Genomic DNA, 13,315 nt, shown 5'->3' with positions numbered 1-13,315 from the left:
TGACTAAATCCAAAGTCGTTGATTTACAAAAAAATATTCGTTGATTTAGCGACAATGTTCATGGTAGGAGTCATCGTAGTTAGCGACGGTATTATGCAGAATACCATCGCCAAACCGGCTGAAATTAAACTATTGTCAGTCGTTTTAGCGATGATTTAAATTAAAAATGTGGTTTTGCAACGATTTTAAACTGACGCTCTTTTGCAACAATTTTTTATTAAATCGTAGGTAAATAGCGATGGTTTCATGTCAAACCGTAACTAATTTAACGACACAATTTATTAAATCATTACTATTTACCTACGTTTTAATAAATTTTGTGGCTAAATTAATTAATTTCTTTTATAAAATAGTTTAAAATAATTAATTTATAATTGAATGCAAAAAATTGATTTTTATATGTTTGATTTTAAATTATCAATACTTTTTTTATATAAAATATTTTCAAATAATTAATTTAAATATATACATTAATAAATAAATTAAAATTTTTACAATCAAATCAATTAATAATTACGAAACTTGTATGTCTGAATTAAGTACCTACAATAATAAGGGTAAAAGTGTTCAAATAAATAAACATATTTTAAATCAGAACATAATATACATATACAGTATATATATTATTATATGATAAAAGTGTGAAATAACACCCTCATCCAAACATCCTAACATTCTACGATGCCTCAATCTCATCGCCGTAGTCCTCGTCTTCTTCATCATCTCCATTCTTGTATACATCTTCATCGCTATCATCATCCCCCAGGTTATGTGATGAGTGGTGTAGGTTTGTGAGTAGCCGCGTCCATGGAAAGATCAATCATTGTGAGATATATGATCCGTTGAAGAAGCAACCGTTGTGTGAGGATTCGGAGGAGAAGTAGCCGTTGTACGAAAACCGCAAAAAATAAGGGAGGAGGAGTTTTTTTTTTTACACACAATTTGCGATGATTTTTTACTAAAATAGTCGCTATCTGAGACAGAATTTGAGAAATGTCTCGAAGTAGTGACGATTTTAAGAAATTCGTTGCAAAATTCTGTCTAAAAATTCGTTGCAAAATTCTATCTAAAAATCGTGTTCATTACGAAATACGATAATAAATAATGAAATTAAATTAAATACATTAGACATTCTATTATGAGAATTTTGTTCACTTGCCACTGCTTTGGATTTTACCTAAGATTGCACATTTGTTTTCGTTCTATCTTGCTAAGATCGTTTTTCAAAGTTTTAGGTTTGAGTTGCTAGTTAGTACGTCCTTGACAAGTAGACGGACTTATTAAACTTCAATTTTATTTTAATTCGCGTTCGGATTTTAGTCGTACGTTTTGAATTTGAATTTTTTACTCAAAATTCACGATCCAATATTCGGTTTGGGATAGAGATTCACCGATCACTTTAACATTTTTAAGTAAATTCAATCATTCCATCTGGTGTGAATTATGATTTCTTATTCTAAAGTTATGAGTTTTCGAAGTTTGATTTGAAAATATTTTTCGAATTAAAATTTAAAAAATCACCACAAAATTATGTCATAGAAAGGCAAGTCGACGAGCATGCATGAATCTGAAGTTACGGAATCGGAAATTTTTTTGCTTCTTCTAAGGGAAAAAAATACGAAGACATTTGATGATTGCCTTAATCGGTCAATTCTCAAATTGGATAAGCATTCAATTCATTTTCCAACAATGAAGACAATTTTATTTTTTAGGCGCCTAGAAAATTCAAAATCAATGTAATATATAAAGAGAGCGAGGGATTATGATTTCTTTAATGAATTTTTTTTCTCGCAATATTTATAAATTTGGCCCCTTCTATTTGTTTTTCCAATTTTATTTCCCTATATCATGAAATTTCGGTCTTAATTAAGCCTTATGGAGGACGGACGAGGGTGCTAGGCGTGGTGCTAGCAAGGGAGAGGTGTTGGGGAGAAGCAAAATAAATTTTGTGTGGGATAAGTAAAAATGTGCAAAGGAAGAATGTACAACTCGCGCCTTATAAACCGAGGACAACGCAACTAATCGAACTTCAAACTTACGATTCAGTTCGACTCTGGAGGGGGAGACTGGTGATACCTCATGGATGGATCCACTACCCCTGACCCATCACTAGCCCAAATGGAAGACAGGCCCATCAAAGGTCCATGTATTCTTCTATAAATACCAGGTTTAAGCGTATGATTTTTCATTCACTATATTGTTTTCAGCAGCATCTTTAGCTGCTCCCCTCATATATCCTCAGTCTCTGACTTGAGCGTCGGAGGGACTACGCGGGGACACCCTCCCGGCCCCCTTCTAACGATTTTATTCGCGATTTCAGGCTCAGGGCAATTTCGAAACCTGCGTCTAGACTAGTGACACTTGCTGGAAGCGGATCTTAAATTTTCCGTGAGTATCATATACTATTCTACACTATATTATTAAGTATGAGATCCTTAGAATAACTAGCTTAAAGAACATCAAAATATTTAATTTCATAATTACCTTTCTTACCCTACTAAAAACCTCATCAAGTCACTCCATATTTTACATAGAAAAACATTCAAACAAAACTTCCATTTTAAATCGCAAAACTCTTCTAAATTGAAAATAATTTCGTGTTAATTATTTAGTATTGTTTGATCAAATTAAAAATAATAATAACATATATTACGCATATACATCTTTTACTAGTATTTATTAGATAATTTAGCTTATATTCACCAAGAATCTAAATATTAGCTACATATGTCTGCCTAGCCGAGTATTGTGACCCAATGAATTTGTTTAAGATTATCCTGTCTCTCACCAAAAGTTCGCCACCGGTTGGACCTTCGGAATTAAAAAGCAATGAAAAAATTTCCATTGAGACACCACATGATACATCAGGACCAAGGAGCCACATATTTTTTTTAACATTTTTTATAAATTAATTTTAGATAATTTAATTTAATTTAATATTAATTTAGGTGGTCCAATTTTAAAAATTATGAGATTCTAGAGAGTTTAAATCTTAGCACAAATAAATTAATAATCGTAGCTCTGTCAATCGATTGATCACGAAAAATATTATAAAGGCAAAATATCTTAAATAATATAAATTTTTTAGAGCAAAAACTTGTTTGAGACGGTCTCACTGGTCGTATTTTGTGAGACCGATCTCTTATTTGGGTCATCCATGAAAAAATATTACTTTTTATGCGAAGAGTATTACTTTTTATTATGAATATCGGTAGGGTTGACCCGTCTCACATATAAATATTCGTGAGAACGTCTCACAAGAGAACTACTCGATTTTGAGATTTTGATTGCGTGATGGTATCGGTTATTTTTCTTCATAGCTCTGCCAAGCATTGATCACGTGNTGCGAAGAGTATTACTTTTTATTGTGAATATCGGTAGGGTTGACCCGTCTCATATATAAATATTCGTGAGAACGTCTTACAAGAGACCTACTCAATTTTGAGATTTTGATTGCGTGATGGTATCAGTTATTTTTCTTCATAGCTCTGCTAACCATTGATCACGTCGATTAATCATTGATATAATTATAATATGTAAATTTAAATAATTTTACCTTTTTAATCACAAATACTTAAATAAATTAGATTGAATATTTTATTAAATGTTATAACATTTCTTATTAGAAGAATTTTAATATTAATAAATTTATTGGTTGATTGTGGAATATACTAGAAAATCTATGTATTTCCCTTTCTTTCCTTTCAAATAGATATATATCTGTATTTTCAAGATTCAAAGGTGATACATTTTCAAGATTCACACAATTTGTGTTAATGTTAAAAAATTGGTAATATTGTTAAATTAAAATCAGATATTTATATGTGTTTATTCATTTATCGATAATAATTAGATTATATACCATGTTAATATTACGATTCCAATCAATTATAGAATTAAAAGCTAAAAAATTCTGATCTACGGCTCTATAAAATACCACGATTTATGACCAAATTTTTTTAGAAAAAAAGAAAAAAGAAAAAGAAAAGTCAAATCGTTTTGGTAACCAATTCCGAAGCTATAGATTGGATAGCTTCGAAACTCCAAACTAAAATAAGCATGGAAATTAATCTTGTCATCTCCACCACTCTCCTTCTCTTATTTGTTTTTCTTGTGTACAAATCCTTGGCTCCACGAGGCCGCCGACTGCCACCCAGCCCCGCCGTGTCCCTTCCCATAATTGGCCACCTACACCTTATTAAGCAGCCGCTCCACCGCCACCTCCTCCACCTCTCCCAAATCAGCGGTAGCCCCATTTTCTTCCTCAAACTCGGCGTTCGCAGCGCCGTAGTGGTGTCGTCGCCTGATCTCGTGGAAGAATGCTTATCTAAAAACGATACCATCTTCGCCAACCGGCCGCTAATCCTCGTGGACAAGTACGTGGGATATAATCACAAGACCATCTCCGGAGCTCCCTACGGCGACCACTGGCGGAGCCTCCGCCGTATCGTGGCGCAAGATCTGCTCTCCATCGCCCGCCTCAAAGCGTTTCTACACATCCGAGTGGACGAAATCAGGCACCTACTGTCCGGCCTCGAGAAAGCCTCCCGCCACGGGATCTCGAAAGTGGAACTCAGGCCCCGACTTTCTGAATTAACCTTCAACCTGATTCTTAGAATGATTGCGGGCAAAAGGTACTTCACACAAGAAAAAGAAGGCGAGCAAGGGAGATTCTTGGAGATTATTAAGCAGGTTTTTGAGATTGCTCAGGCATCGGATCCACAGGATTTCTTGCCATTTTTACAGTGGATTGATTATGGAGGTTTCCAGAAGAAGATGATTGCTTTTAGCAAAAAACTCGATGGTTTGTTACAGAATTTGGTGGATGAGCATCGAGTGGAGAAGAGGAACACGATGATTGCTCACTTGCTGTCTCTACAAGAATCCCAGCCAGAGCTCTACACAGATGAAACCATTAAAGGCATTGTCTTGGTAACTTTTCTTCCTTCAGTTTAATATTTCTTCCTGTTGGATCTGGGACGTTAGATACAAATATATATTTCAACATTTTTTCAAAAACGAAAAAATATATAGTTAAACAAAAAAATTCATTTGATTTTAACCAATAGTCACCTCGAACAAAAATATTAAAAAAAATTTGTAGTCCAAGATATAGCGCTCAAGACGGATAGTGTGGTACCTTTTTACTTTCTTTTTTATTTATCTCCGATATGTTAAAAATGCTAAATTTTTATCCTTGAGACGGGTCAATCTTATCGATATTCACAATAAAAAATAATACTCTTAGCATAAAAAATAATATTTTTTTATGGATGACTCAAATAAGAGATAATCTTAGCATAAAAAATAATAATTTTTGATGGATGACTCAAATAAAAGAAGTTTTTGCCAATCTTTTTCTATTCACCATATCTTTAAGTTGGTCCGACTTGCGATTCTTACAAATATAATTTAAGGATAATTTATAACTCTAGTATTCCCAATTACTTTACTTTATTATATTGAATGAATAATATAATCGAACATTTGTTCTCCAACCAATCGTTTTATTATCTCAAATTTTTACATGCATGACTAAAAGATAAACTATATTATTTATTAACTCAAGTATCTAAATAGATCACATGTACATCAGTTCCTTAAGCAACATGCAATCATTCTTATTGTTTTAAAATTTTGAAAATACTACACCTACTATTAAAAAAGGAATTTTTTTATGATGTATATTTACTTCTTTGTGAATTTGGTCATCTATATTGCATTTTACATTATAATATTTGTTTTTTTTGGCAATTTTAGTCAACGTATTGATGATGTGACATAAATTCAGCGATGATGTGGTGATGACGTGTATAATACAAATTCTGCACTCTTAGTGAAAAAGATTAAATTAGAAAATATAAAACTAATATTAAAATTTGTTAATACAGATTACCAAAATCGCAAATTAACAAACATATAGGACCAAAAATATAATTTTTATTGTATATTTTTTTTTATTTGAAATCATCAATTATGTAGATATGATATAATGTCAAACAATCGTGTTCACATTTATGTCCACTATTGAGGTAACATTCAATTAATAAATGTATAATTTTGATATGCTTTATCATATCCAATAAGTTAGTGTTATCTCAATGGTGAATACAGAGATCAACACGGTTAATGACAACATATCAAAATTATATGTATATATCTGACAAAGTTTAATATATTTTCAAAGAAATATGCTGGGAGAAATATTTTTTAACAAAAACAGAACACCATAAACAAATAAATATTCCCATATTTTCGACATTTAATGTGGAGTGAGATGCTTCATTCACAATATGCAGACTCTGATCTTTGCTGGAACAGACACATCATCTGTAACCTTAGAATGGGCAATGACCCTTCTTGTAAACCATCCTCATATGCTGGAAAAGGCTAGAAAAGAGTTGGACTCTCGAGTTGGATTTCATCGCTTGATCAACGAAGAAGATTTGCCCAACCTTCCTTACCTACGCAGTATCATATCCGAGACCTTTCGCCTATTCCCAGCTTTGCCATTGCTAATACCTCACCAGTCATCCGAGGATTGTGTGGTCGGAGGATATGACATCCCTCGAGGCACAATGTTATTCATTAACGCGTGGGCGGTACACAGAGACCCTAATGTGTGGGATGAGCCAACAATCTTCAATCCCGACAGATTTGAAGGTAAAGATCAGGTGGAAACACACAAGTTGTTGCCGTTTGGAATGGGAAGGAGGGCGTGCCCAGGTTTGGGTCTCGGCCAACGAACCGTGGGATTGGTGTTGGGATCGCTCGTACAATGCTTCGAGTGGGAAAGAACAACCGTGGAACAGGTTGAGCTTGATGAAGGTATAGGGTTGACGGTGCCTAAGTTGAAGCCATTGGAAGTAATGTGCAAGCCTAGAGAGGTTATGTATGAGGTTATTCAAGGAGCAATATTACAATCGTAGGATGTAATAATTTTGATTTCAAACAAATTTAAAATAATAGATATGTAATTTCAAAGTTATCGATTGAAGCTCTACTTAAATTAATTATTAACTAAATGTTTCAACAATTTTATTTTGTGTCTTTATATTTTTCAGAACATTCCACATTTCTACAACTGCTGTCGCTATTTCATGATCATGATGTTGTACTAATGTGTGTGCATAGATATCTTGTATATGTAATAAATTAGGGGCCACCAACTCGACACGGTTCAACCCGAAAAAAATCAAGTTTGGGTTTGGGGTTTTCGGGTCAGATCGGGTTGGACCCGATAGCTGACCCGAAAAAATGATCGGGTTGTGTTCGAGTTGACCCGAAAATTTTAAAAAATATATACATTTTTATATATTGTATGTATGAAAAAAAATATATTGTATATTTATATCATAAATTTTCATAATTTAATATTTATTTTGAATATTTTTTATTTTTTAAACAATTGTTTATTTGATTTAATAAATATTTTTTATTTTTCTACAATTAGACTTTCAAATTTAAATCATATATATGAAGGAGATTTTGTTATCATGTGTTTAAATTAATATATATATATTTTTTAATTTTATTTAATTTTCTTTAAAAAAATTAAAAAATTCAAAATAGGATTAATCGAGTTGATCGGGTTCGGGTTGAGTGTTTTAGGATTGGCTCGAGTTCAATTGCTCAACCCGAACCCAATCCACCCGAATTGACACCCTTATTATAAATAATACTTATAATGACGACAACGATATATAACAATTTCGACAATTTGATTATTAGTATACAAAATTTCTGTACTTTTCTAGCTAACTTTGTAGTAAACCTTCTAACAATTTACTGTCTCCCTCCCATAATATATTACTGAAAAAGCATCCTAATTGAATAAAACTCGGAGTTTATGTAGAAATTTTGTGCGGAAAATTATATTTTTGCCATGTAACTTGCACATGTTTCTTATCCACTGACTTGCACATTTTTTCAATTTTTTTATCGGATTAATGACATAACATCGGACACATCAGCAATGTTCAGCTATTGAATGTCATCACAATCAATAGATAAGTGACATCTCATTAGTGGGCACAAAATACATAATTTGCTGAATTTTTTCATTTTCTTTGAGACATAATATTTTTCTCTGATATCTATGTATATATAAAAGCTGTGTTTTTGTCTAAAATAGAAAGTTTCTGTCAAAATGAAAATTCTAAAAAAATAAAGATATAATGATAAATTCAATTATTTATTGAATATATCAATTCTTTTATTTATTCAAATTTGATATTAATTCATTTTTTATATCAATTCAAATATAATTTATGAATTATATGTTTTTTTTTATTAAAATTGAAACTGAATTCCATTGAAAACATAATGTGAGACCCCGAGAATCAAATAAATTTGGATGGTAATTGTGTAAATAAATTGAAAAATACTCAATTTATTTTGATGGCAATTTGATAAATAATTTGAAATATAATGATTTAATTTAAGGACAAATTTGTAATTAAGGATATGGTGGCACAATTGTAATTAGTAAAACACTTAAAATTTTGCTTCCATTTCCCTGTAGTCACGTGTCCTAGGAATTGTGTTACACATGTCCATTCTCTTCTTTGTATTGGCCGATGCTTGTACGACTAAGCATATAAGCAAACTTTTGAAATACATCTGCAACATATTCCTTCACATTTGCACCGATTCGAAGTGATAAGTGCATTCTGGTTCTACGAAAGAAAATAAGAGGTATGATTATGTCAATTACAAGTTTCTATTATCTTTATGTGATAGATGCATAAATAGTGAAATTGAAACACCGTAATCACGTGGTGTTGAGTTGGGAAGGTGATAGTATGAAATTGGAAATATATATGAATTTAACTAATTGGATAAGTAATGTGATTAGTTAAATGACATGTTGATCAAGGGATTTATTGAGTACAATTAACAGTATAGAAATTAATGGTGCTACTCTCGTATTGTGAATTACTTGTGTGTATATATATGGTTCAAATAAAATATAAATTCTTCTAATAATTTAAATGTTCAATTGAATAGCGTAAAACGAATTAATACATTCAAATACGCTATTAGTGTTGAATTTGAATGCATTTATTAACTGAAATAAATATTTTGATTATGTAGATTGATTATCTGTATTGAAATCCTAAAGTTACATTGAACCGAAAACGACGAATTGAGGTATGTTGCGATCGGATAACATACAACAGGTATCTGTATTATATGATATATGTTTGATTGAGTNCTCCACGACATACATGCATTGCATATCATATATCATTGTTTAGATATCTGTGGTATATATTGTGGTTGCTTCAGACTGAGCTTTGCTCACCCCAGACGGGGCTGTTGTTGTTTTTGTATGTGGACAATGATAGGTACTCCAGGATATCAGGAGACCTGAGAGGGTACTTCTGGAGGGAGTCACAGTTTGAGTTGAGGTTTAGTGGTCTTTCCCACTATATATGTTTATGTATCTATATACCGGGACATGTCCCGAGGATATGATTTGTTGTTGTATGAGTTGTTTTGATTATGTGTGGGCAGATTTTATGATGTGAGATGAAATACTATTTTTAGTATTCAAATAACATATTTTGGGCTCATTGTAAAGAAATTTTAAACTCGTTTTCCGCTGTAATTAATTAACCCTAATCAAATTACATTGAAATCAGGATTAGGAGCTAAGGGCCCCACACATAAACTACTTTTAAGTTTTTGCATTGATTGTATCAATTAATTAAATTTGGGATATGATTTTGTGTTACTATGATATATTTAGTTGTTATTATAAACTTTATAAATAATTCAAGTTGATTTCTGCATCACATTCAGACAACCAATTTTCAATCAAAATAAAAATTAAAAAATGTGTGCAATGTTCAATATAACTCGTGAGGTAAATCATTCAAAAATACATTTGGCGCTTAAACTCTGATTAGTTCGTTTATATGATCTACCTGCATATGGAAACAACAAATATTTTAGTCTAAAATATATTTTCCATTATCAAGATGTTTTTTACATGTATTTTAATTTTTTGATGTAGGGGTATTATTTATATTTTCTTTCTTTTATAGGGTTCACATATATATGGAATAATCAAGCGCTCGGTATATATATAAAATATTTTTGCCATATTTAAAAGTTACAACAAAAAATAATATGCTAGAAAAGAAAAAAGTTATCATTATTTATGTATTCACCTATCGTATTAAATATTTGAAACAAATAAAAAAATAATTAATTAATTAAATTTGAATTCTTTTCAATTTATTTCTTAAAATTTAGCTATGATGTTCTTTGAAAATATAAACTGCATTTAAATATCTACATTGATTATATCATTCTATTTAATTTTGATTATGGTTTTAAGTTTTGTGTTACTTTTATATATTTAATTTTTACTAATATATATCATACTAAATAAAATATAAAATTTTAATATAATATTAGGTTTTAAAATTTTTAAAAAAATGTTGTGAATTTTCTATATATCAACTGCATGTAAACTGATATTATAATTATGTATCTTAATAGAACTTTAATATATGTATCTTAATAGAAATTTAATATAAATATTTTAACATGTCCAAAAAATAATTAAATTTTTAATCAAAATTTATTCATCTAATAAAGGACAACAAAATTTAATTTTTGAAAAATGTTTATTTATTGTTTAAAGTTTTGATAAACAAAATAATATATGGTTTTTTAATTATTTTGAACTATTTTTTTCTTAATAACAATTTCATTAAACAATATAAATACGTCAATTTAATTACAAAATATTGTTATCATCATTTGAGTATTATCTCAAATGACATAAATATTTTGATATAATAACTTTTTTTTATAATAATATTTACAATTTAAATATATTCAATATATTACATCAATAATTTTAAATAATAATTCAAACACTAATACTTGCTAATTTTAATCATTAATTACGTAAAATAACATTTTGTGCATCGTACGGATTAAATACTAATTATTTAATAACTCAAAGTAGTTGTCTTTGATGCTGCCCCTTGCAATTGACAACATACACATTTCCTAGCTCATCTTTTTTCGACAATTTGATACTATAAATACTATCAAAACGGTTAATTGGTGTGAGCTGATCTGCAACCCAATGTAACCAACCATTTGACATCACATGGTGGGCTTACCCAATTTTAAGTTAGATTATGCGGAGTGGGTTGAACCGCAAACCACAACAACCTACCATTTGTCCAACCTGTCATTTTCGTGGATCGAGAAATTACGAACATAATCTATCTATTTTATGTGGTGTGATAAGCTGGCATGACAGACTAACCGATTTCGACAGATCTAGATATTATTAACGTACAAACTCAAATTTACTTGTCAAATTCATTATTCGATTTATAGATCTTGACATATGATAAATTATTTCATCGATAACATTTATATAATAAACCAAGTATCATTTAGCCGTGATTAAAGTGTTATTACTTGAGCAAAATAAATTATTTATTCATCATACAATTTGGAAATAGCGAAGACCAGTTCAAAACTTCCGGACTCATGAAGTCGGCGAAACAGTAACATGTCTAATAAGCATCGACATGTAACAATTAGGAGCTTCCATACCCCGATCGGAGCGTCTGATATCCACCATCCGATGAGGTGTCAAAGAGAGCATGACACGTAACACATCATCCGGTTCAGAGCTTTGGAACTCCGCCTATAAATAAGTCATGCGAGATTCCGTATTCTCACGCCATATACAAGTTTCACCCTCAGTTTTTAGTGCATTATAGGAATTTCCAGCTGTTTTCAAAGCAGGGGCGTAGCCATAGTATGGGCTGGGCTCAAACCCAGCAAAGATTATCAATTTTTTTTTATATAGACATAGTGTAGTCCAATTTTTTCCTTAAGCTCATCCATTACAAAAATAAAATGAAAAGAAAAAAAGAGCGAAAGTAAAAAAAACGATAGGAAAAAAAAAGCTCATCTCTCACAGCTTCAAGATCTCCTGGAAATTGGAATTCCCATCTCAATTATCAACCCTCTTCCCTGCGCCACACCACCTTTATGCCCTTGTTCTATCTTTTTCCCAATTTATTTGTCAGGTATATCTCTAATTATTTAATTATTCTTTTTTAAGCATAATCTTTCTTGATTCTTGCTGGGTTTCGAGTTTAGATTCTTGTAGTTTCTAAGAAAAAAGTTAGAAATTCGAATTCCAGTGGCATGAATTTGAAAAGAAATAGTATATTTCAAACCCTGCCTGCAAACTCACGACATGAAGGCCACCTCTAGGATTTCCAAAAACTAGATTATCAAAGTCAGACCAACTACTTTCTATTCTTTCATATTCAGTTTGATGTTGTGATATCTTAACACAAGGGTTGTATGCCACGCTGCAAGAAAAACTATTTAATTACGCCAATTTTCTGCTGTCGTGTATCTATTTAATTAAGAACTATTCTCCTTGGGGTACATTGGTTTGTGTTTTCCCCAAGATTTTTGTAGTTTCTAGTGTTTTTGAATATGTGTTTGGTCTATTTTGGGTTCAAAATTAAAAACTTGCAATAAATTAATTGTATGCTTTTATGGAATCCTATCACCATGAATTATCTATTCAGTGTCTTTGATGTTTGGTTACTCAAAAGATAGAAAAAATTGTTTTTTTTTATCATCTTTTAATTTAAATGAAGAGTATTCTTTTAGGTGAAATAAATGACGTTTATAGGTTTTTTATTTATAGGTGAAAAATTGAATGTTGCGACTAAAGTAGTGTTTATTTAAGTTACCCTCTTTTGGCGTAAGTTGTATTTTTTTTATTATGCGTACTCTTTCATATGATTAATGTTTGAACTTTTGGAAAATATTTATCCAGATTTGATGATTATATTGTGAAAATCATGGATTGCACTTAATCTTTATGTCATGTGGAAAATGTTGTATTGATTTTTAGATTAATTTTTTTTATTTTCTAGCCCCCCATTTTTTGAAATTCTGGCTACGCCCCTGTTTCAAAGGCCTTACAAGTTGTGAAACGCTCTCGTAGTAGTCAGCAAAGATCAAGCATCGAAGCTATAGTCCCAAAGTATTGTCAACAAATGAAGGAATGATATGAGGGCCTTAGCTTAATTGGGGATAGTAGATGTGAAGCTATAAGCATGTGTGAATAGTAATATTGGTTATTGGTTATAATGTCTAGGCTTGGAAGCAGTCACACTCTATTTTGCTAGATGTAGGTAAGTATTGAATGAGATATCCAGTTCATGAGTATGGATTCTTATGTGTTGTATTTTACTTATCAAATGATATATATTTTGCTGTCAAGTTATATATGCGACAATTGCAT

General features: G+C 31.0%; 1 protein-coding gene across 1 annotated transcript; it reads left to right on the top strand.

Annotated features, from left to right (window-relative positions):
* The first annotated feature begins 4,018 nt into the window (after positions 1-4,018).
* Positions 4,019-7,040, top strand: LOC140968212 (cytochrome P450 81Q32-like). The gene is made up of 2 exons (XM_073429108.1): positions 4,019-4,932; positions 6,300-7,040. Exons 1-2 carry the CDS (start codon positions 4,060-4,062, stop codon positions 6,927-6,929), a joined length of 1,503 nt encoding a protein of 500 aa, XP_073285209.1. The 5' UTR covers positions 4,019-4,059; the 3' UTR covers positions 6,930-7,040.
* The last annotated feature ends 6,275 nt before the right edge of the window (positions 7,041-13,315 follow it).

Source organism: Primulina huaijiensis, unplaced genomic scaffold, assembly GCF_012295235.1.
Source record: "Primulina huaijiensis isolate GDHJ02 unplaced genomic scaffold, ASM1229523v2 scaffold33359, whole genome shotgun sequence".
Classification (NCBI taxonomy): domain Eukaryota; kingdom Viridiplantae; phylum Streptophyta; class Magnoliopsida; order Lamiales; family Gesneriaceae; genus Primulina; species Primulina huaijiensis.
Note: the sequence above shows the minus strand (reverse complement) of the source record. Positions and strands in the feature narration are given on the sequence as shown.